General features: G+C 45.3%; 1 protein-coding gene across 2 annotated transcripts in view; it reads left to right on the top strand.

The window, feature by feature from the left end:
• The window catches only part of LOC147021121 (uncharacterized), a 256,076-nt gene that overhangs the window by 48,470 nt on the left and 181,566 nt on the right, over positions 1 to 26,040 (top strand). Inside the window, exons 1-2 of one of the 2 annotated variants that reach the window (XM_085890888.1) lie at positions 10,654 to 10,910; positions 15,357 to 15,442. In XM_085890888.1, the coding sequence (XP_085747014.1) occupies positions 10,669 to 10,910; positions 15,357 to 15,442 (328 nt within the window). In that variant the 5' untranslated portion in view covers positions 10,654 to 10,668. Of the gene's footprint in view, positions 1 to 10,653; positions 10,911 to 15,356; positions 15,443 to 26,040 lie in introns of those variants that run through there. The other variant, XM_085890889.1, reaches the window with a different exon arrangement.

The raw sequence follows: 26,040 nt of genomic DNA, 5'->3' as shown, positions 1-26,040 counted from the left end.
CCAGTCAATGAGCGTATTATGAGACTAAGGATTCATCACTCCTTCGGTGTCATTTCCCTGGTCTCTGTATATGCTCCAACTGAGGCGAGTGATCTCACCGTGAAGGATGCATTATATGCCGCGCTTGAGTCTGTGGTTGATCAGTTCCGGAAGCGAGATACTCTTCTAGTCCTGGGAAATTTCAATGCATCGACTGGAACTGATAGGGACGGTTATGAGGTGTGTGTTGGTCCCCATGGGTCAGGAACTATGAACCAGAATAGCACTAAGTTCCTTGACTTTGCAAGAAGTCATGGACTTAGGGTGGCTGGTTCATGTTTTCAGCGCCCACAAGCTCATCGCTGGACTTGGTATTCCAACACTGGCGGTGTGGCAAAGGAGATTGACCATGTCCTTATTGATGGTTGCTGGAGGATGATCAAGAACTGCAGAGTCTACCGGAGTGTTCAGTTCCTCAATACTGACCACCGACTTGTTGGAGCAACTCTTAAGTTGTACCTTAAATCCAGGAGAATGGTACTATCCTAGCCTAGGCTGGATGTTGGCAAGCTCAAGGATGAGAGGGTGGCTGAGGAGTTTGCAAACAGGCTGAGTGGAGATTTGAGGAGTCTGGGTGCTTTGGGAGGTCTTGAAGAGTTGTGGAGTGCCTTCAAGACCACCGTCCTTGATGTTGCCGGTGGATGTCGTGGAACTCACCGTCGGGTGAAGAAGAATTTTGTCTCTCAAGGGACACTGGATACCATTGACAAGAGTCGCAAGGCCAGGCTAAATGGCAGAGCTGAGCTGTTCAGGGAGCTGAGGCGTAAAACTGTACGTGCACTGAGGGTGGACAAGGAGGCCTATGTGTGAGGAATCTGTGAGGGGGTAGAGCATCACCTGTGGTCAAGTGATTCTCAACCTGCTTTCAGTGGAATTTGCGTATTGCGTTCATCCAAGCCCATCCCTCGGTGTACTGCAGTTAGAGCAGAGAGTGGTTGGCTCTTGACAGAGGAGTCCAAAGTTAAGGCCCACTGGGCTGGTTACTTTGAGCGGCTGTACCAGGCTGATCCACCAGCTGTTGAGTTGGATGTCAGAGGTGTTACTATCCCTATTGCTGACCATCCAATCAAGTGTGATCCATCTTCGTTTGTGGAAACACGTGCTGTGATGAACCGGTTGAATGGAGTAAAGCTCCAGTGATCTGTGGCATCCATGCTGAACTTCTCAAAGCTGGTGGAAATGCTGTATTCATGTTGTTGCATGTAGTTCTGTGCTCTGCCTGGAACACAGGCATCATCCCAACTGACTGTAGAGGGGCCTTGTTGTCCCTCTATTGAAAGGGAAGGGTGATCGCCAGGACTGCAAAAACTACCGAGGGATGACGCTGCTCTCGATGCCCGGCAAGGTCTTTGCTCGGATAATTCTTAATGGGGTTCGCTCCCATCTGCTTGAGCACCAGTGCCGAGAGCAGTCAGGCTTTACACCAAATAAGTCAACGATTGACTGTATCCTTGCTCTTCAGGTCCTCATCAAAAGCAGATGAGAGTTTCGGCAGGGGCTGCTTGCAGCCTATGTTGATCTCTGCAAAGCATTTGATTCAATGAATCGGGATGCCCTCTGGAGGATTCTTGGTCTTCTTGGGGTGCCACCAAAACTGATCGATCTGATATCTGAACTCTACTCTGGTACTGAGAGTGCTGTGAAGTGTGGTGGTACCATCTCTGACTTATTTCCAGTTGTTACTGGAGTTCATCAGGGGTGTGTACTGGCCCCACACTTTTCAGCACTTGTATGGACTGGATTCTGGGGAGGATGTCAAAGAGATGAAGTTGCGGTGCATCATTTGGGAATGTCAAGATCTCTGACCTTGATTTTGCAGACAATGCAGTCATCTTTGCGAAGACTCTAGATATCCTTTTGGGGGCCCTTGAGGTGCTGAATGAGGAGTTGGATCCGCTGGGATTATGGGTTTCCTGGATCAAAACTAAGAATCAGGCTTTCAATGACATCTTGGATGCTGCTGTCCTGTCTGTACCTGTTTTTGGTGAAGATGCCGAGGTCATGTAGAGATTCACTTTCCTTGGCAGTGACATTCATGCCTCTGCTGGCTGGGAGCCAGAGGTCAATTGCCACCTGGGTTCGGGCCTGGGGAGTAATGGTTTCACTGGATCATAGGGTGTGGTGCTGCCGGTACCTGTGCAGGAGGACAAAATTCAGAGTCTTCAGGTCATTGGTGCTTCCAGTCTTGCTTTACAGATGTGACTTGGACTCTGACCAGGGATCTGAAATGGAAACTTAATTCCTTTGGTGCCAGGTCTCTTTGGAGAATCCTTGGCTATCTCTGGTTGGACTTTGTGTCCAACGAGCGGTTGCTGAGAGAGACTCAAATGAGATTTGTTACCTGCATAGTCCGTGAGTGTCAGCTGTGGCTGTATGGACATGCGGCTCGTTGTCTTGATGCTGATCCTGGTCACCAGATTCTCTCAGCAAAGCAAACTCAAGAGTGGAGGAGGCCAATGGGCTGACTCCATTCTTCGTGGTTGCAGCAGGTTGATCGGCATCTCAGGGAGATGGGGATGTGCCAGGCATCTGCCTGGGGGATGGCCAGACGGAGGCCCCTGGAGTTCCGGTGGAAAGTGGACACAGTGACACGCTGCTCCGGCACATGCTCCCATAGCTGACCTGATCTTCTTCAGACGTATTGAGGGACTGACGTACGTGGAAATTTGGACAGTGCTCCAATCAGCCAATCAATGAATCAATCCTTGTGATTGGCTGCAAGGTGTTACTTATTCATGTTTCTCTTCCCACACAAGCCCCCTAAATCTGCTGTTGTGTTAATATAACCAGGGAGCAATATATTGAGTTTTCCTCTGTTGGGCAATACCACCTGCTGATCCACCCCACTCCTGATCACCTTCCTTCCTCTACTGCCAACCCTTCTATGACATCTCTTCTTTCGGCCTTCTTTTCTCAGTACTGCAGGGCTTTAACATTTCCGACAAATGCACATTTATCTGTGTGGTTTCATCTTCTCACTGTAGAACGTACCCCATTGATTTATCGGTATATCGTTGGACCGTCATAACACACTTACTATGTTGTATGAAACCTTTATTGGAGTAGGAAAGAAATATTGTGTTTTGAGAAACTTCATATGGCACATAAATGAGGCTTGGATAAGTATTCGCAGTGCAAGAGAGTTGTTGAAAAATATACACACGTTAGGACACACACACACACACACACACACACACACACACACACACACACACACACACACACACACACACACACACACACACACACACACACACACACACACACACGGAACTTTGGTGCAAGAGGAGGCCATTCGGCCCATCATGCCTGCACTGCACCAACCGCAGCATCCATCACCTATCCACACACAAGCTACCTGCAGGTCCAAGTCCTGCCAATATCCCCATAACCCCTCGATCTCCAATGAATCGAGCTTACCAACTGGGGTCTTTACGGACCCCAACTCAAAACCATTCAACATCACAAACTCTGCCAACGTTTCACATCAATTACAAAAACATGGTTTTTTTGTGATAAAGTAAACAAACATAAGCATTTTATTCTTTTTTAGAGGACTTGCTCGATACAAATACCATATGAAGTAATCATATGTGGTTTGCAAAAAAAATGAGCGAAAACAACTAACTGGGGTTTTTTTGGGGGGGGACCCCAGAAAGGATTTGCTTGTCACTCTGTGCAGCAAGGTGGGATCTTAAAACATCATATATATATATATATATATATATATATATATATATATATATATATATATATATATATATATATATATATATATATATATATGCCTGGTGTTGGCTTAATGGTTAGGGTGGTGCGCTTGGGATCTGAGGGTCCTGATCTGAGGGTCTAATAACCTCCAATGTGGTACCCTCCATGACAGTTACAGTATGTCCCTCATCAGATGTGGTGACCAAAACTGAAGACAATATTCTCGATGAGGCCTAACTAAATTCCTGTACAGTGTTAACACTACCTATTTTCATTAATAATTTATCCCCAGACAAATACAACCAAAAACCTTATTACCTTTACCTCTCGTTGTCTGTTTACCCCCCTCATATCTATGACCACCCCCATGATCCTTCTCCTGTGGGACACGCTCAAAGATTGCTCCTTGTATGATGTAATCTCTATTTTCATTATTCTTACCCATCCCCAGCACCTTATCTACATGTCTTCATGTTAAACTACATCTGACAATCTTTTGCCCAATCTATGAAAGTATCTTGATTTTCCTGAATCTGATCACCACCACCCACTCTGCTATCTACCTTACCTCCAATCTTAGTGTCATCTGCAAATTTAGAAAGCCGACTCTTAACCCCACTACCCAAATCATCGATTTAAATAACGACTAATAATAATGGTCCGAGTGCTGATCCCTGAGGTAGCACACTCCTTCCATCCTCCCAGCAAGACACCCTCCCACTCACAGCCACTCCTTGCTTACTATCACTGATCCAGTTTGCAATCCAATTAGTTACTCGACCAGCCACTCCACGAATCGTCGCCTTATCTAATAACCTCCAATGTGGTACCTGATCAACTACCTTCTGAAAGTGTAGATACAATACATCCACCTCATCTTCCCTCATCCACCCACTCAGAAACTGCTTCAGAGAACTCTAAAATATTTGTTAGACAGGAGCTACCTTTGGTAAACCCATGCTGACTACCTTTAATTAGTTTGTATTTATTTAAATGGTTCCTCGTCCGGTCCTTAATTAATGTCTCCAACACCTTCCCCACAACTGAAGTCAAATTAACAGGTCTATAGTTTCCCAATTCTTCTCTAGATCCTTTCTTAAATACTGGTGTTACATCTACTACTCTCCAATCCTCCGGTACCTGTCCTGACTCCTGATGAGGCTGAGTCTTTGGGTCTCTCACTCTCACCGCAGACAGGTCGGTCGTCTTTCTGTCTTCTACCATCTCCTCTCCGTCCTCACCCCCCTTCTCTGTCTGTGATCTGTCTCTCCCCCCCCACCCCCAACCCATATTTCCGTAGGCCGCTCCAGGTCCACCAGCAACCCTCTTCTGGTGAAAATACCAAAATCACGAATCACTGCTCACCTTCACTCTTTCATTCCTCTTTTTTCCCGCCTTTGGAATAAGCTTCCACACTCTCTTCAATCCCATTCTTCCCTCCAGGTCTTCAAAACAGCTGTTCAACACCACCTCTTATCCTGATCCAAAACCCTGATCTTTTCTACCCCCGTTAATCCACCACAAACCCACCTCCTTCAAATTCCCCGTTTTCCTTCCTGAAAGTCCCTGTGGTGTCCATCTTGTTTACCCCATGTACTCCACCCCATCCCTCTCCCTTCCACGGATATTCCATTGTCTCTGTTCCCCACTGTTTTGTGACTTCCTCTCCCACCCTTATTGTCTCCTGCTCCCATTGTTATATATTCTGTGTTATCTCTTATTCGAGCCTCAACATTGTATGCAAAAATAATAATAATAATAATAATAATAATAATAATAATAATAATAAATAATAATATCTTGCAGTTGTTTTCAATGTTGTTACAGATCTGGTCTCGGGCATAAAATGGGGAGTAGATGAGAATAGTTATTTCATTGTGCATGTTGGAATAAGTGTGTTGTAATTCCTGTAATTAATGCGATGTGTTGAGCACGTATTTAGAGAGACCTCATAATCTTCGTGTCTGAGCCCTGTCTTTTCCCGGTTCCCTACATTCTTCAACGTTTCCCAGTTGTGCGATCTGTCTACGTGTAAATTTCTAACATCCGCATGTATCTGTACCACGGCTCAACAAGTAGCATATCTGTGCCAAAGGTCGCGCCGTGCTATGGACGTGACCATATACGGACGCCTGCCATGCTCAAGGCCAACGGACACCACAGGTATGGAGTTTTACTGGCTTCCCGCCAATCAGCTCAGCCCATAAATAATTGCCTGGCAGGCCTCATCGGCCAATGGATGTGCACAGGCACGGCAGGTGGTTCAAGACGCTCAGCGTGACATCATAAAAGGTGTAGATCACGTTGGTGTGTGGTTGTTCATTGTTCGTAGGGTGGTTCTTGTGGTTGTTGCACTTCCTTTTGGGTCCCTGCTGTATGTGGTTGGTTGATGTACTTGCTGCTTCTTGTTACCTGCCTGCTTCAAGGTGCTTCCCCCAGCCTGCTGTGTCCTGTGCTTCGTGATGCGCTGCAACGTGGTCGCATCAGCATGAAAAGTTACGCAGGGAAAGCCCCGGACCGACCTGCTGCGCACGTGGAGAAAAGACCCATGCCACATGCGTGAGCATCGCGCACGGAGCAGGTTACCCTTTCTCTCTGTCTTGTCCTCATCTGTCTCTGTCCCATGTACCCTGAGTGAGTGGATAAGATCAAAGTTGTTTTGGATGGATGTGGTGGATGGATGACACCACATCCTCGGATGTGGTGTCAATAATGGCGGCATCCACTGACATGGTAGCAGCACAACAGCACCTCCATGACAAAGAGATACGTCTGTCGTGTGAGGCGTTGCTTTCATGTCCTCAACTGCCTCGACTATCGTCTAAGAGCTCAATCCCTCACCTACTCAATGCTCAATTGAGCTCAATGAAATCCGTGCTCAATGAAAGCATTTAATTGTGAGAGTGCAACTCTTGGAGGGAACAATGGAATGACGATGCACTGATCATTCACCTGACCGACATGGCAGAGGAAGAACGACTCGTCACCCTTACAAACCAAACCGTTTGAGCATCCAGATGAGGTCCGTGCTGAAGAACGCTGGTGACTTGACTGGTGATACCACTGTTGATGAAGTGATCACTGCCATTCTGGCATACTTGCGGTCAGAGCATCATCAGATCCACGATCTGGTGGGGTTTTTACGACCGCAAGCTGGAGGAAGGTGAGACTTTTGACTCGTTCCTATGTGCACTCTGGGAAATCACAGTGAACTTTGACCTTGACAAGATGATGGTCGATCGCCATTTCGTCGTCCAGATTATCAGCGGGATTCCCGATCCGGTGGTCCATCGGAAACTGCTTGCAAAGCCGGACCTCGACCTTAAAACAGCAATTTTTTTTTACATGCCGACAAGAAGAGGCAGGTAAAAAGGCTGACGTGATGGTTTGTGGGACTCACAGGACTCATCTGAAATGTGTCTCCAAGACAGCACCCCGATTCAGCAAGCCAGCGGTGTATCTACCTGCATGTGACAGCCATCACTGTGACAGATGTGGTGGAAATCCACACTCTGACATGACCAAGTGCTCTGCAAAAGGCAAGAACTGTCAGAAATGTGGTATTTTTGGACATTTTGGAAAAGTGTGCTGAAAATCCAGAGCCGCAGGGACAAGAACGTCCAAATCAGCCATTCGTCACACGGTGCTGGGAGCAGGTACCACTCAGGTTAACGAGGACACACACCGCGTATTCAGATCGACGTCTCAGATTTTGACAATGACCCCACCTGAAAAGTGACTTTTCTGCCCGATACTGGAGCGGAAGTTACGGTTGTTGGTCCTACGCATCTGAAGCTGTTGGATATTGACATGGATAATCTGGACGATGTACCTGGTGATGTGAGAGTTACCGGTGCAGGCGGTGATGATGCGGTGCCTGGGAACAATCCTCACAATCCTTCACAGACGTGATGAGTCAATGTCGGAGACAATGTACATGTGCAACGGTGTGCAGACAGCATGTCTAACTTATCAGCACCTACAAGACCTACATTGGTGTTTGTACAACAAGCAGACAACCAGTACAACCATTCGGTATGGGTGCTGGACGTCAACCCAGATACTGACCCATCGCTGGAGCTACAGAACCAGGTCACGACATACCTTGTGGCTGAATTCAGCGACGTGTTCGATGCCACGGTCCGACAACCGATGAACAGGGCACCGATCATCATTCATCTCCACAACGACGCGGTGCCGTTCCAGCTACGAAAAAGGGCATCATTGCACCGATGGGCATTGAACATTCGGAGTGGTGCCATCCCCTCGTCATCACACCCAAGGCTAATGGGAAAATTTGAATGGGTGTTGATTTCTGTTATTTTAACCGTCATGTCGAGCGACCCATACACCCAAGGACAATGCCAGCAGAAGCAATATCACGCGTCTCGACTTCCAGATTCTTCGGAAAGGCTCACGCAGCCCACGGTTACTGGCAAAGCATCCTCGAAGACTCTGATATCCGATGGAAGCTCTGAAAACAATCCACACATCAACAGCGAACACAGGAGGATTAGCAAGTGCTGTTCAATAAAATCAGCAGCGGGTATAAGAGTACACAGACCGATGTCGCAGAGCTAGACACTCTATCCTGAACCAAGGTGAATGGGTCCGAACTAAGCGACCAATTCATCAGCACAAATTGGCATCATCTCTATCGCAGCCACAACATATTGTTCGCAAAGTCGGTCCAAATACTTTCATGCTTGAAGACGGTTCTCGTTGGAATTCCTGACGATGTGTTAGGTACCACCAGGCTGGTCATCCCCATTTGGATCCAGATGGGAACTTTTATGCTGTTAACCTCCTCTACTCCGACTCCTCGTCCAGACCTGATTTTTAAAATTGATTTGATGGGAACTTGAACAGGTTCTAACGCTTTAATTCAGGGACATCGTTGATGATATTTTGGTTATGCATTGCTAAGCTTATCATTGAACCTATTAGTACAGAGACTGTAATGTTTAACCTTCAGGGAAGAGGGGGAAATATGTTGTGTTTGCATCGAGACGTGATAAAACGCGTTCAACATTTCCATTCCGTTAACCACCCCCTGCTGCCCAAACCTTCCATACACATCCTCAGCCTCTTGTCTAAAAAAAGTCCTAATTTCTTTCTCAAGAACTGCCCCCCCCCCTGCATGTACCACCACCAATGCTCCCAACCCACAACCCATCCAACATTCCATCAATATCCCCCACCGCCGCCCTCCTAAAACAACACAAAGCTCTATTTTTCACATCATTGAGACCAAATGGAGAGTCCACATATTCAATACCCTCATCCTCGACAAAAACTATTTATTACGTCTCCCTGGTCACCTCCCCTCTCCTCTCCATCCGACGTCGACAATCACAGTCATATGCACCACTGCCTCCATCATCCGCACTCCAATCCTCGTGCACGATCCCAGCACTCTCGTCACTTCTTGCATCTGCAGCACTGCCAACTGTACCAACCGCAACCGCAACGCCATCACCCCAGTTTGAACCCATCACCCCTCACGTACACACCTTGCCACCCCAACTTCACCCACACTCTCACCAGTACCCATCGCACCCAGTCTGTCGCCTGCCACCAGCCTACTCACTACTCCATAGTCTCACCCAAACTATCATGGACCCACCTAGCATATGCTGTGAGTTCAGTTGTTTAATGATTCAATGAGGGCATTGTTTGTAAATCAAGCGGTACGTGAACTCCAGAAACTGGCATTTCAAGAGCATTCCGAAAGTACAAAAACGTGCTTTCGATGAACAAGAATTGCCTTCACTCTAAACATTTGGGGGGGGGGGAAGGATTCACCCCCTTGAGGGAATCCCATCGTAGTTCATTCACGTGCACGTTCGGACATTTATTGTTCTGGCTGCTGAGCAGTCTATCCATCTTCTACCTTCCTCCCTGAGGCCTGACCCCCACCTCTCCACCCACACTCTCAGTTATCCATCCTGTTCTTTGGATTTGCCACACCGCGGACACCAGCACAACTCTGTTTGTTTGAAAGAATCCTGCATATCTATTTTATTATTTCACGTTTGCATCATTTGCGAGGAGCGTGGCTGTGTTGCTGATGCAGTTCCCCCTGTAGGGTTCGGGGCAGCGCAAGTTGGGATTTGTTCAGCGTGTCCGCAATAACTCCACGTACGCTTCGCAAAGCACACCATCTTTAACCTCCACCAACAACCGGTGCTGGCAGATTGGTCTTCTCGCTCAATGTCCTTCCGATGGACGTACCCACATTGCCCTATCTCCAGGGGAACACCAGGATGACAGTTTGCAGCTGGGTCGAGATTCCAACCCAGACTTGACAGCTGAGAGGCGAGTGCTCATACCTCAAGGCTATCTTTCCAGCCCAACCATTCATGTTTTGTAGTGCTACTCAACCTGTAATTAGTTGTCGGCAAGGCGTTGCTTTTTTATGACCACGAGTGATGCCTTGACAGGCATTATCATGCCTATAGGCCGAGGTATGATACCCGGAGGTCTTCGGACTAAGGCCCCGAAAAGCTAATCCTGTTGCCACCAGCATGTCGTAGTGTTGAGTGGTGGTCGTATGTCTGAGGACATTCTATTGGGATCCAGGTTGTGGGTTCAAACTTCAAATGCAGCTGAAGGAAGCAGGATTTCTGATTTCGATTCTAATTTCTAGGAGTCGAGCGATAGTCCGAGGAAAATTGTCATGGTAACAATGGATTGTCACCAAAAAAAACCCACCTGGCTCCTTAACGACCTCCAGGGTGGGGAGAATAAGCGTGCCCTGCCTAGTCTGGTCTGCAAGTCAGACTTGTCAACTTTCACGTTCACCCAAAAGAAATTCAACTTTGTTAATGATCTCTGTGATGTCATGCCATTGTCAGTTTTTTTTTTTTTCTGCATGGAACGGAACAACATTCAGGAGGAATTCATACGAGTAGATGCATGCGGTGTGTGTACAAACTGTGCGCCCTGGGAAACGCATACGAGATGATCGATTTTACTGAAGCCTCTTCAGCACGATGGAGAGAACACCTCCGCACAAGGGGGTACCGCACAGCCTCCACCTCCCTCCTTCGTCTCCTCCCTCACCGCGCCCACACGACCAAGGCGCTCGTTCTCGGTTCAGCCAGGACTCGCAGATCCCAGCAGCTCGTGCTTCGGTCGGTGCCTGACATGATGCCAAGGTGAGAAATTTCCGCACGGGCCCCCGCGTCGTGCCACGCGCACGTCGTCCCACCTTTTTCACACTGTGACCCGCGAGCATGGTGAGAAAGTGCGACAACCGACCCAACACCTTGGCTGTCCCCCATTCTTGAGCCGGCTGTCCCGTTTGCCTGCACTCGCTCGGCGAAGTTCAACGAAATGCCAGTTGTGGCATTCTTGTGCAAATTCCCTTGCGGGCCGTTCACAGCCATTAGGTGGTGGGGGGAACGAACTTCTCCTAGCAGTATTTATACAAGACACAGCTGTATGCAGTCATGACGTACCTGTAGCTGTGCTTGATGAAAAACAAAACAAAAAAAGTCGCCAATTTTCATTCGGTCCAATTAAGTATCCTCGTCTGAAAACATACGGAAACGGTCAAATTTACTCTCGTGCACAGTCTGATTGTTGTGAATTTGCTTTCGTTTCTTGGGCTTCCAATGCAGCACCGAAATGAGATCAGGCAAACGACGGCAGGTAAAGGTAACACACAACGCGTGGCGGTTGGATTTGCAGTGGAGTTTGTGAACAAAATCCAGATTGAGAGAGACATACTTGGCAAGGCTGCGATCAAGACGTTTGCACCTTGCATTTAATAGTGTGCATCCCTCCCATACATTGTGCAATATATAATTAAATAATGTCTGGGAGCGATGCACACAGTCTTTGTAAAAATGCAGACTCACAGAACACTCTACCGCACAGGGTGTCACACCGTCTGGAATGAATTGTAGACACCGGAAATGGTCATATGTACATACATATTTATATATATATATATATACATATTTATATATATATATATATATATATATATATATATATATATATATAGATATATATATATATATATATATATATATATATATATATATATATATATATATATATATATATATATATATATATATATAAGCCTGGTGTTGGCGCAGTGGTTAGGGCAGCGGCTTGGGATCCAAGAGGTCCTGAGTTCAAGCCCCGTTGGGCCACTGAATTAATACACCAGGGGGTTGACTCAGCCTGTCATCCTTCCGAGGTCGGCGAAATGAGTACCAGTATACTGGGCCGGTGTATACCCCGGTTAAAATAGGTGTACCATATCCCTGTGTCGTAAGAGGCAACCAGGGTTGCGTCAGGAAGGGCATCCGGCGTAAAACATGTGCCAAATCACGATGCGGATCATACGGATGATCCGCTGTGGCGACCCCTAACGGGAGCAGCCGAAAGAGGAAGAAGAAGATATATATATATATATATATATATATATATATATATATATATATATATATATATATATATATATATATATATGTGCCTGATGTTGGCTTCATGGTTAGGGTGGTGGGCATGGGATCCGAGGATCCTGAGTTCAATTCCCACTCGGCTGTTGAATTAATATCAGGTGGGGTTGACTCTGCCTGTCATCCTTCCGAAGTTGGCAAAATGAGAGCCAGCTTGCTGGTATCCTGCGTTCGGAGTGGCAACCCGTCCAGGATTGTGCCCAATAGTGAAGGAGTCTGCTTAGGCATCACCAACACTCTGCACAGAGTGTGGTCTGGATGTATATATATATATATATATATATATATATATATATATATATATATATATATATATATATATATATACATACATATACATACTCTTAGTGAGTGAGTTAGAAAGAAAATATATAAGTGCATTTCTAATTTTGAATTCCAGCAGTTAAGGGTGATTGTTGGGTTCGTAAACATTGAGCACGTAAGGGAGCCGCATTAGAATGCTGTGAATGTTACGTCCCTCTTGTGTGCTGTAAATTAACAGGCACTTACCTCTTATTGAAAATGCCTTTTCAATTGCAAACACGTCCCTGTAAAGGGGTTGTTGATGAAGATGGAAAATTATTTTTTTTTTCTTCCTGATTTCTGAAAAGAATGTGGCCGTGGATGAAACCAAATTTTCACAAACGCTCAAATCAGCACTCGTAGCGTTGTGTTCGACAAGATCGATGAACCGCGTCAGTTGATTTTCCACAATCATCTCATCTTCAGACAACAATCTCATCGAGGTTTCGCTCGAAATGGGTCTAAAGCAGTCATCTACTTGATAGGTACTAAAAGATTGCGGACACCACCCCCCACCACCCTGCCCCCCATCCCCTGCATGCAGTTTTCCCCGATCCATTCCCCTTATTTTCCCGATTCCCCACCACCACCATCTTCCCCGTCTTCCTCTCAAAATACCCCCATCTCTCTCGGCATACGTAACGTATAATATGCAGACAACCCTAAGCCATGACCTTTATCACAGTAGCGAAATGCCCGAGTTTTCTCAAGTGGGAATGGGAATGGGGTCAGCACGCTCCACTTGAGGTTTCATTCATGCCTGCACGGGCTCCCGAACCCCACCCCACCTTGATTGTGAGTCTTGGCGTCATAATGGATGACTGTGGAAATTCCCAGCGAAGTGGCGAGTACATGCAGCTTGGCACCCAAACACTTGTTGGCCGGACCAGGGATGCCCGGCGCCAGGTTTGAAAGAAGACCCGCGTGAGAGGACTTCGATCGGAGGAATGCAACAAAGCTATCACCACCATTTATAGATGTGGTGTGTGTTTCCACACCACCCACAATGAGCACTGTGTAATACTCGTATATTTGTGTTCGCTCGTTTGCTCTTCAACTTAGTGACTGCAAATGTGGATAAGTGCGGTGGGGTCCATGGATCTCGGGCCCCCATATTTTAAGGAGCTTAAAAAAGGAATACGAAAGGGGAAACAAAATAACAATTAAAAAAAAATTAACAATTAAGAACTGGAAGCGGGGCGTCTCTCGTTCTCACTCTTTTTAGTTGTGCATGATAATTCCATGATCTGAAGCCCCAATCTTGCCAAACCCCCTCACGTTTTCTAAATTTCTACATCAACATAAGGAATGATGTTCCACCTGCCCTCTTCCTTCTACATACCCCTCTTTTCCCCTTCCCCGCTGATCCCATCCCTAGTTACCATTTAACCTTTCCTCTTCACATCACTTTCCCTACCCTTGTATTCTCTCCCCTACCCTGTCCAATTACTTTCCTTCTATGAATATTTATTTTCGCAACCACCTTCTCCTTCCCATCCCCTTCCTGTCCCCACGATGTCCATTCAAATGTAATAATATGTAAAGTGACTCTCTCCACTCAAGCACTCATTCTCTGATAGCTGAGTGCTGACACACATCCTTGCTTGCTCGTGTTTACCTCTCTCTCTCTCCGCCACACCTCAGGTGTGAACAGTACTTGTGACATATTTTTGGCACAGCTTGCTGTCCGAGGGGCTGTGATTGTCGTGGATTTAAACACATCCTTCGTATAGCCACCCTCATCGAACTCGGGATGACGATTCTGATTTACTCTGAAAAATCTGAACACCAACTGTCCGCTATGTCTGTGACGTCATTCATTCACTTGCATGTCACATACCTTGATGGGTCATTCAGGTGTGTGTGTGTGTGTGTGTGTGTGTGTGTGTGTGTGTGTGTGTGTGTGTGTGTGTACTCCACTGTCGTGGTGTGATGTACAATTATTTACATTAGATACACTTACCTTACTTGATAACCTGGTGTTGGCTTATCGGTTAGGGTGGTGGCTTGGGATCCTAGGGTCCTGAGTTCAAGCCCCGACACATTGAATTAACACCAGGGGGGTTGACTCAGCCTGTCATCCTTCTGAGGTCGGTGAATTGAGTACCAGTGCAGCAGCCAAAAGGCTGCACAAGGAGGGAAGGGGTAGTAGTGGAGCGCAGGCATGATGAGCCGAATGGCCTCCTCCTGCACCTAAATTCCTCGTAAATTACCGTCTGGGATTGAACCGCAAGGTTTGAACCTTACCGAAGAATCTTCTTATTCTTCTTTCGTTTGAAGCACCTGGCTGCGGATGGAATCATTTGATGGGGGCACAGCTGTGCTGCTGATAACAGTGCCCCCTGTAGGTTCGAGCAGGAATTGGTAATTTGTTCAGGGTGCTGGCTCAAGCTCGGATGACACTGATGAATCACCCTGCCCCTGAAACAGCAGCGTGACAGTGTATAGCTGGGTCAGGATTCAAGCCCAGGCGAGACGGCTCAGAGGCGAGTCCGCATATTTCTCGGCTATCCTGCCAGTCCCAGGAATCCTCTTAGTAACTGAATATTTTCCACTTGTGAATTGTGTGTCGACTCCATAATCACCGGTAACTGGTGATTTAATTTTTTTTTTTAATTGGGAAAAAATGGTACTTTCGTGGTGTTGTCACTCTTCCCAGGCCCAACAGCCACTTTTCCTTTGTACACACCATGCACGCAACAGCCCCAAATTGTCACCCTGTGCGTACATAATAAATAGATGGCATGTTACATAATTGAAAACAATAAAAGTGATTGAAATATTTCTTGCTGGTGAGTTTCTGAGTCGTGATTTTCTTTTCAGGTTTGTCGACGCTGGGTTGTGCCTCGCGGCTGTGGGTCTCCTGGTCCTGTTGCAGCCTGCCCAAAGCATCCATGATAATGACCAAGGTTGGGCAAAATATCCTCCAATGATGTTCCACCCCCATTCCTTCCATGCTCTCAAAGCTCCATCTGTATTTAATAAATATTTTTTTTCCGTACACATTTACTCTCACACTGATCCCACTTGTGGTGCATGGAGATAATGCATCAGCACACAGTTCATAATCGTGGCCTCTCTCATGGCCGCAGATTTAAAGGGCCATGGATGAGGATCTGGATTGGAGAGGTGGTGGTTAAAATGATGATATCTCTACAGGACATTCTCATGGTCCACCTCCCAGAAGGGACAGTGTCGTGTGCATTGATGACGTAGAGTTTGACAAATTCACAGTATTATAGTTCCGTCAGCAGGACCCCTCACTTTAAGGCAAAGGTCACCATGATAAATAGAGAAAGCAAAGAGAGGGAAATAAGGAAGGTGAGGGATGGGTACATGATGCATGATGGGAAGGAGAAAGGAGGGCAAGAACCTGTATGGAGCAAGGTCTTTATACAAGTGTTTAGGCTCATGGAGTAGTGAAATGATAAAGGGCAGCAGGTTCAAAAACGACTGAAGAGTATTGTGTTTGGGGGGTGTGGGGAGGAATTAAGGAGAACTAACAAAGTGATTAACAATGGCCCAGAGGAACAGAATGGGAGAGAATCAGTTGTGTGGAGACGAGATGAAGGACGTGCATGGGTGAGGAAATGAGGTAGCGATGGCCAACGCATTTGAAAGACTAAAGTCAGGAGGAGTAGACAATGGACGTAGGGAGACCATTCCACAATCTGGAGAGTAAGGGGATGAATGAATTTAGCTAGGGGACCAGCCTGGATTTTGGAAGGGTAAGTAGGTGAGGGATCCTTGAGGAATAGATGCAACCTGGGGTGGCTTGGGGAGGGTAGGGGGAGCAATGCTAGATGGAAGCTTGCTTAAAATGGAGACCTCGTGAACTTGCCGCCGGTGGGAGAGTGACAGTCCTTGGGAATACGTCTCCTGCCTTGAGATACCGATGGTGTGGAAGGTTGTGTTTTCGACCACCTTTAGAGAGGAACAAGGGAATGCAGGAGCACTATACCATCGTGGGAAGCCATACTCCATGGAGCTCTGTTAAATGCTCTGACACTTGTATATGTATAGAGTGACACTTGTATTTGTGGAAGAATTGCATTGCTCAGCCAATAGGTCACCCAAATAGCTCAGATGGTAGAGCACTGGTACAGTTTTCTAGAGGACCTGGGTTTGATTCCTGATCTCAGCCTGTAATTTTTCCATACATATATTGATTCGCGGGCACCAGCAGTGACCACCATTTTCGTTGAGTTTGTGTGTGTCTGTCTGTCTGTCTGTCTGTTTGTGACTCTCTCCAGAGCATTGCTCCGTGACGTTTGATGTGATCTTGATGAAACTTGGACACAAGCTAGATATCATGGTCTAGTTGTGTCTTTTTGTATGAGGGGCGTCCCACGCCCCTTCTGGGTAGAGCCACACCCACTTGAACTTTTTTTCTCGATTTTTTTCTCGCAATTTCATTTCCTAGAGTCTATGTGTAATGTCCATAAGTACAACATATAAAAAATCCGATTTGATTTGGTCAATTTTGACGGAAGAGATAGGTTTTTACGGGAGGGCTTCCTCAAAAGCTTCCACTAACTCAATTGTATCTATCGTAGCATTGTTCAATAATGGCCGCGAACCATCGTCGCCTCCCGGCTTGTATATTTATATGTATATGTATATATATATATATATATATATATATATATATATATATATATATATATATATATATATATATATATATATATATATATATATATATATATATCATCACACCATTTTAAAGCCTTTATCCCTGAGCAAGGGTCAGCTTTTTGCGGGCTCCAACCATGGTACCCTTTCTTGTTGTGGAAATGTTTTTTTACGGCCAGATGCCCTTCCTGAGGCCAACCCTTTAGTCGCCTTCAACATGCAGGGATAATTACCAGTGTCCTGGTGCTCATTTCGCTGACCTCGGAAGGATGACAGGCTGAGTCAACCCCCCTGGTGTTAATTCAGTGGCCAGCGGGCTCGAACTCAGGACCCCGAGGATCCCAAGCCACCACCAGGCTATATATATATATATATATATATATATATATATATATATATATATATATATATATATATATATAGTGACACTTGTATATGTGGAAGAATTGCATTGCTCACCCAATAGGTCACCCAAATAGCTCAGATGGTAGAGCACTGGTACAGGTTTCTAGAGGACCTGGGTTTGATTCCTGATCTCAGCCTGTAATTTTTCCATACATATATTGATTCGCGGGCACCATCAGTGACCACTATTTTCATTGAGTTTGGGTGTGTCTGTCTGTCTGTCTGCTTGTGACTCTCTCCAGAGCATCGCTCCGTGACATTTGATATATATATATATATATATATATATATATATATATATATATATATATATATCTCCCATCATTTATTCAAGTTTTACGGCAAATCATGATTAAAATATGATGTTTGATTTATTTTCGTCCAACCACAAATTACACATCGTACTTTAAAAAAAAACAAAAACTTGTGAGATCAAGCATTTCGTTCACAAATTCCAACAATATCATGAAAATTTCACAACGTTGGTTACCATGGGACAATGTTTAGGTTTTTTTTAAAAAAAATCATAAATGTAAGGATTATCCATTCAGACGGGTTGTTTAAACTTCAACGATGGCATTACATTTCCAACGGTTATCCTTCTGGATTGAGTGTCTGGTTGAAAGTTAATGAACGGCAGCGGAGCATCCTTCCTGTAAAGAGCAGAGAGCCAAATGACAAAGATTGGCATGACACCAACGGATGAGAATGCGATGTGCGCACAGCTGCATCACAGATAGGGCGAGCAGCTGGGAGTGAGTCGGCAGTGGCAGGGACAGCACTTTGTCCTTGGATTGCAGCCGGTTTCCTATGGCGAACCGCGTTTCCCACGGGTGTGCTAAAGAAAAGAAAAACATTACACTTGCAAGAATCTCAGAGGGTGTAAGGATTGGTGTGTCATTGAGCAATTTATTCATGCAGACAACCGCAACGATGGTGGAATGTCTGTGCTAAATGGAAAGACCCCCCCTCACCCACCCAGCGTCGCTTAAACCAAGCAACAGGCATCAATTCTGCTCCGTGATGTGGTTGTCTATCAAGTAGACAAACTCCAAAATCGAGGTAATAAAATTGAGGTCCAGTTGTGCTATTACCGTGTCCTCGTTCAGAACCTTTGTGTGATGCATGAACTCGAGTTGAGGAAATTGTTTTGAGCATCTGGCTGAGCTGCGACTCCTGGATTCAACTTTTCCATAACACAGGGATCCTTGCTTCATTTGCCAAGTGCTGTCACATACTGCTGCAGGTTTACTTAAGGGGAGGGGAGAGAGTTGCTGATGCCAGGAGCCCACACAGGCAATGCAAAGCGTAAGGTTATCCAGGAAATGAAATGTGTCTATTCATTAAGGTGAACACTAAAATGATATCTTGGGGGAATCAAAAGTACAAACATCAAATTGGGCAGCGTCGGACAACCTCCGGGTAATGATCAAAACCAGTCGTCTCAAGGTGTCTTCGAGTCCTGCACACCATATCCTCGAGCGAGGTGCTCCGGAGAAGATCGGTTCACGTATCTCCGAATCCGCGACTCCAGCTACGCACGGTTTGACCGGAATCGTGTGGTCTGGATGATCCATTAATTGTGATATTTATAGGAAATCTTAAATTTTTTTGTTCTTTAAAGAAGACCAGTTGTGCCTGAAAACGATCTGTAAGAGATTAATTTTACAAGAAGACAGCTGGCTACAAAATGTAGGTTTGTCATGTGATGATGTAGAGGGCATGACTTTGGCAACGTACGCACAGAAGTAACATTTCATCGACAGATTGATGTGAAAATGAACAGCACGTCTTACGAGCCGCGTTGCAGGGTAAAACAGCAAGCCGGCCCACGATGGGGGTAGCATCGCCCCCACCGCACTCTTGGTAAATGAAGGAGTCAAGGGTAGAATGTGGAATTACTTTGCTCGCATTACCTCATGAGCAGAAATGCAGGAAATGAGTAAAAGCACACCATTGTCTGACCAACACAGCTGGGTGATTGTTCATAACTTCGAGCCGAAAATAGTCTGCCCGATAAAGAAACTTTTCTCCTTCTCCGTTGAATTGATTCGGGAACATGTTGGTCGGTTGAGTTTGAAAAGTCCTTCGAATTAGGCTTGTATACATAGCCCGAGCCTTTGGGGGAGCGATATTCCATGAGGCATGAGGGTTGGTCTGTACCATCTGGGAGGAAGAATGCTTGTCGTGATATGTTTTTGCAGGGTATGCACCCCTCGAGTCGGAAAGTGTGTGATAGCATTGCAGCGGTGGTCGCTTTTTGCGTGCTATCTCCCTTTTTTAATAGCCCTAACCTGTTGCTAACCTTAGGAGACACAGAGCAAGTGTCGTTCTCTTCCAGCTGAGAGTAAGACACCCTGTGCCAACACTTGATCGGTGTCTTCATGATCTCAGTGTTTCTAGTCGGTGTTTTGAAACCGCATCGGGAAGCAGTTGATGTTTTGGCGGTTTATGTTGTCCACGTGTCACATACAGCGGACATCATGTCTTGGCAAAATGACCGGACCAGAATGGTGAATCTTGGTGTCAGGATTTCCAGACAGAAGCCCGGCAAGAAACCGCTCTCGGTGATTTGATACGGAGAAGTGAGCACCGTCATTCGCATCCGACGGATGGTATCGCCAGAGAGTGGGTGTCACCGTCCTGCACGATGGCTGATCTGATAAGTGATGAAGTCTGATCGATGATCTTGTCGAAATTGGTCGAGTTGGCCTTCCAAACCCTGAGCTCCCTGTGTCGAGTTTGATTTTCCAAGACAACATCCTTGAATGATGCACTATCAGGAACCATCAACAACTTTCCCTTGCCATCTGGAAATGTATCTACTGAATCCCCCGGCTCAGATTCCAGGTTCCCGTGAATGTGCTTCCTTTTGGAATCCTGCAGGAGTTCAAGTCCACCAGACAACATGAAGGATTCCAGTCTTGTGGTCAAAGAAGTGATTGGTACTGATAAGATTCCTGCTGATAAGATGATATCAGTTCTGATGTACTCGAAAAGGTCTGCATGAGCTTCTCTTTCAATCTTTTACGACAGTTCATCTCCATCTGTTTCATTCTCATTCTAAGCCTGGTGTTGGCTTAGCGGTTAGGGTGGCTGGCTTGGGATCTTAGGGTCCTGAGTTCGAGCCCTGTTGGCTGCTGAATTAACACAAGGTGGGGTTGACTCAGCCTGGTATCCTTCTGAGGTTGGTGAAATGAGTACCAGTGTACTGGTAGAGGGGCACAGCATCAGTCGCACAGTTGTGTCCCTAACAAAATGATAGCTACCTGGCAGCCAAGCTGCCACATGCAAGAAGAAGAAGGAGAAGTTTCTCATTCTCGTCTTTGTACTCATGTTCCTTTGTCTTGACTCTTGTAGTATGAAACGTCATTGTGTGCCTCTGCAGCAACTATGTCTCTAATTGTTACTGCTAGAATATTTTAATCTCCATTTTGATTGCACTCTGTTGTAGTTTTTGATCTGCTCTCAGTTGCACAGCTTGTGTAAGCGCTTTACGTGACTCGGAGCGCTTTTGGAACTTGACCTTGTCACAGACAATGCAGATTTGATCATACACCCTTGCTTATGTTGACGATCTCCTGGATGGCCTTTTCGATGGACAGCCACTACTACCCACCTCATCACCAAGGCTTTCATCTGTTTTCCTTTTCAGAGTCTCCAAATCTCTCTTCATGGTGATCTGCATTTTCGGTGAGACGGGAGATTTTTGGGACTTCTTTGTTTTCAAGCGATTTGGCAATGTCTCGAATAGGGGACATGGTTTCTCATTTTGGCCACTTCAAGTAAAGATAGCCAGAGGTCATAGTTTTGAGGACTAAGTGAATGGTCATCGTCTTATGGTGTAACGCACACTGGTCTTCAGGAGATTCCTTGTGAATCCTTCAATCTTGTGAATCTTGAATTCCTTCAAGAGGTCATCTTCGTCACTCCGACGCAGGTTACCCTGAATGGTTATTACCCTGGTACACTGGTACTCATTTTGCCAACCTTGGAAGGATGACAGGCTGAGTCATCCCCACCTGGTGTTAATTTAACAGTCGACAGGGCCTTAAACTTGGGATTCCAAGGTCCCAAGCCACATTAACTGCGAAGCCAACACCAGGCTTTCATAATAAAATAGAGAAGATAATTTTCATGGGATCAAGTCAGAATTGAGAATGACCAAGGATGGAACGTTGTGCGATGCCACACTATATGTCTGATGAGACAGTTTCTGAAAGTTAGTTCATTGTTCAACACATTATAAAGTTCAAGGTCAAGGTGGGGTCAATTAATTCAAGGTCAATTAATACTAGGTGGGGTTGACTGTGTCTGTCATCCTTCTGAGGTCTGCAAAATGAGTGCTAGCTTGCTGGTATCCTGCGGCCGAGTGGCTACCCGTCCAGGATTGTACCCAATCGCCAAGGAGACTGCTTAGGCAGCACCAACGCTCTGCACAGAGTATGGTCCCAGTGGATGGATGGCCATTATTTGAATACATAAATTTTAATTTATGTTACATTTAGATTTGCCATTTCCCCAACACTGAGTTTGGGTGTCCTTTTTCAAGAACAAAGTCGAATGACCCTTGGTAGAATGCATACCCCAGGCGGAATAGTTTACATTTTGTATCCCACTGATAGGATGGATCTGCATCCGTACCATTCGTCCTTGTCACACACCAAAATCTAATCAGCTTGTTTTTTCACCTCTCAAACTCATACAATCCGTCGACAACTTTTTGAAATATCGTGCTACATATCGTTTTTGGCCTCATCTCTCAATGGTGAAGAATCACTTTAAAAAATTGCAGTATCCAGACATTTTTTTTTTTAATGAAAACGAAATTTAATTTTGTGCAGTGTGTAACCACTGTACTCCCAATGCCAGACACGGATAACAATGAATGAGAGGCTTTTATTGACAAGTTTTCCGAAAAGCAAATTGGCTGAGCGACAACAATAGTCAAGGAGATAATATGGTCGATCATAAGAGAGAACCATTAGCTTGAAGTCGACAGTCTTATTCTGTGCTGGGTACATTTTAGAAAAGTTTATTTATTTTGGGATGGGATTACAAAAATGGTGAAAAAAAAAAAACTTCCAACGATGCAATGCTATCATGAGTTTTCCATCTCGAGGAGTGCATACCTTGCCAAAAGTCACGATGAGCATTACGGCGATACCCCATGCCGTGCGACCCCACTTTGCTCAGATTTGCTTCGGCACAAACGAAATAATCAGTTTTTAATTACCGAATTAAAAAATAAACTCAAATGAGCTAAGATCCTCGTCCTCTTAATTATGACCTCATAAAAACGAATATGACGTCATTGTGATGTATCAGGTTTGCGATAAATTATAATCTGTGCTAATGCCCGGCTTGATTCCTGCAAACAAAATTCAAACAGCTTGCCTAGTTTTGGAGATAATGGTATAGGCGATTTCCATTAGCGGCGATATTATGACGTCAACTTTTTTTCTCCGAAGAATTTCCAAAATCGGAGATGGTTACTGCCTGCGCGTGGGCTTTCTGCATATACATGGCAAGTTTCACGAAGATCCAATGAAAACTCTGGGTTGTGAAAGAAAAAAATGTCAAAAATAGGAATGACGTCATAAAAATTGATATGACGTCATAGTGATGTATCACATGTGCGGTAATTAATCTTTGCTCATACCCTGTTCGATTCCCACAAACAGAATTCAAAAAGCTTGCCCAGTTTCGGAGATAATTTTTTCGGCGATTTCCATTAGCGGAGATATTTTGACGTCATAACTTTTTTTTCTCGGAGGAATTTTCAAAATCCGAGATGGTTACTGTCTGCGCGGGGTATTTTTACATATATACGCCAAGTTTCAGGAAATTTCGATGAAAACTGTAGGCTGTGAAACAAAAAAGTCCACAAGAACAACAACGTGAGTAAGACTTAGATAGAGATCCTCCACGAGGATCTATAAAAACTTAAATCCATCAGGTGAGTCAAAAGTTCCAAGGTTAAATTCACCGTCTTGACCGAAAACGTGACTGTGAGTTTTGACATCGGCGGCTGCCAATCAGAGTGTGTATCTGAGTGTGTATCTGAGTGCGTCTCCTCTCAACCGATCAGCACGCGTTGTTCTCTTCCTGCTCTGTGTGCCACCGTATTGGTAATTATGGCGAAAGCTTTGGTATGCCAAAAGTGTCAAGAAAATGCATCAGTCTGGGGCTGAAATTGAAAGTGTTAAGGAGGATGGAGTCGGGTGTTGGTGAATCCACTGTCGGGTGCGAATTTGGTTTCTGGGAGTCGTCTGTAAGGACAATTGTTAAGATTGAAGCGTCGAGTCGGTCCGTGACTCCAGTAGTTGCGACAAAGTAAATGAGATCTTGAAGTCGTTTCAATGGAGAATATGGAGAGACTTCCATCCTCCTGGATCGAGGATATGAATCAGTGCTATGCCTTTAATAAACCGTGCAGTAATTATGGATAAAGCACTGAGCTTGTGTGATGAGGTGAAAGAGCAGGAAGGTGAGGGATCTACAGTACCAATGAGACGTTGAGACGCAGTCAAGGGTAGTTCGATATATGTGAGTGCTGCAGCAATTTGCATAACATTTTGCATAACTGGAAAAGCTCTGAGTGTGGACGAACAGGCAGAAGCTGGATTTCCATTGAAGTTTAAAGCCCTTATGTAAGTTTACCCTCCCCAGCTAGTTTTTAATTTAGAAAAAAACATGGCATATTTGGAAGAGGATGCCATCCCGTGCGTTCATTACAAAGGAAGATCAGCATGCCTCTGGCTTCAAGATAGCAAAAGACCGTCTTACACTCCTCCTTGCTGGCAATGCTACAGGAGACTTAAAGATAAAGCCCCTTATTATGTTCCTACATATCGATGGAGCATCCGCCAATGATAAGTTCTGGGAGACAGGTCCTCCGGCTTAACATCCTTCCAATGGGCGTCATACACATTGATGCCTCACCCTGCCTGTGACACACCAGGAAGAGAGTTTATAGCTGGGTCGATATTCAAACCCAGGATAGACAGCTCAAAGGCAAGTGAGCATACCACTAGGCTATACCGGTGCATTGAAAATGACAAACTTTTGGAGTTTCTTAAAACTATTGTGATTATCTTGTTTGTGCAACATTTCTGACGCTCCCCGATAAGGTTATTTGTTATTGAGTTTCTCTTTTCAAGATCAAAGTTTATCTTGTCCATCAGGTTGCATATTTACTTTTAAGTTGTTTGCTCTGTGTTAGATACCGCGACAGGATAGGATTCAAAATGTTGTCTTGGTGCTCTGATTGCAGGGCTTTACATCATAGAGTATGCCGTCCTTCACTTAAGCTGATTGTCCTGTCCACTATCATTGTGGATGTAAGGTACGTTTTAACAAGTGTCGACCATTGTGTGCCTGCAGTCTGCATTCGAGATTCATGCCAGGTGACATGCTACTGTGGCACTCTGGTCACCTGTCCAGGATACATTGTTCTTGTGGCTGCCTCGATGCCAGTTCCAGGGTTGTGAAATGGATGATGAACCTTGTCATCCATTGTTCACCCGCCTGTACTGCGTCATTATTGTTATTGTCATCAATTTGCAATGTCCAGCTATTAGCTCTTCTTTGAGGTTAGAATCCTGCACAGAAAAAATAAATCCTCTCTCTAATCCTGACCTTCAATATCCATCCATCGGGACCACACTCTGTGCAGAGCGTTGGTGCTGCCTAAGCAGCCTCCTTGGCTCCTGGACACAATCCTGGACGGGTCACCACTCCGACACAGTATACCAGCATGCTGGCACTCATTTTGCCCACCTGAGAAGGATGACGGGCAGAGTCAACCCCACCTGGCATTAATTCAACAGCCGAAGGGGATCCCAAGCCGAAGGGAAGGGGATGTCAACCAATATATTTTATCGAGTTAATAAAGTCGTGGTTTTGTAAAAACTACCCGTTAAAGTATTACATTTTAAGCTTCATTGCATTCTGTCGGATCGTCCTCAATGCCCCAGGTCGAGGAAATGCTGTGAGATAACAATCGGTTCTGGAACCGTGTGAATGTGCAGTGATGATTTCAAAGGCTTTACAGGAATTCTTGTGAAGTGTGAGCTGACCTCTGTTAAAAGAGACTAATCTCTCCTTTGAGACACCAAGGAGACTTTCAATAACTTTAAAACTTTTTTTGGTGCAGAGAGCTTAATGTGAAAGCAATTTGGAGGGGAGTTGCAAGTTATTGAGAATGCTATTATTATTATTATTTTTTTTTGAATCAGGGTGAATCCAGCCAGTAGTGAACTGCTAAAGACCTGCTTTTTTCCCTTTCTCTCCCTCCAGCTTGATTGTTGACACGGCTTGCTTCCTGCGTAGCATTCCAGACCGTTAGTGTGCTCCAAGCTTATCTTTCCATAGAAGAAAACTTTTGAGTCTGCAAGTTATTGTGTGACACACCCTCGGAAAATATTTTAGTACCTACAGCCTCTGTATGTATCGTTTCTGCGGT

The sequence above is a fragment of the Eptatretus burgeri genome, chromosome 8 (genome assembly GCF_056783735.1).
Source record: "Eptatretus burgeri isolate ZD-2024b chromosome 8, Ebu_testis_v1, whole genome shotgun sequence".
Taxonomy (NCBI): domain Eukaryota; kingdom Metazoa; phylum Chordata; class Myxini; order Myxiniformes; family Myxinidae; genus Eptatretus; species Eptatretus burgeri.
This window is presented reverse-complemented; position numbering and strand designations above follow the sequence as displayed.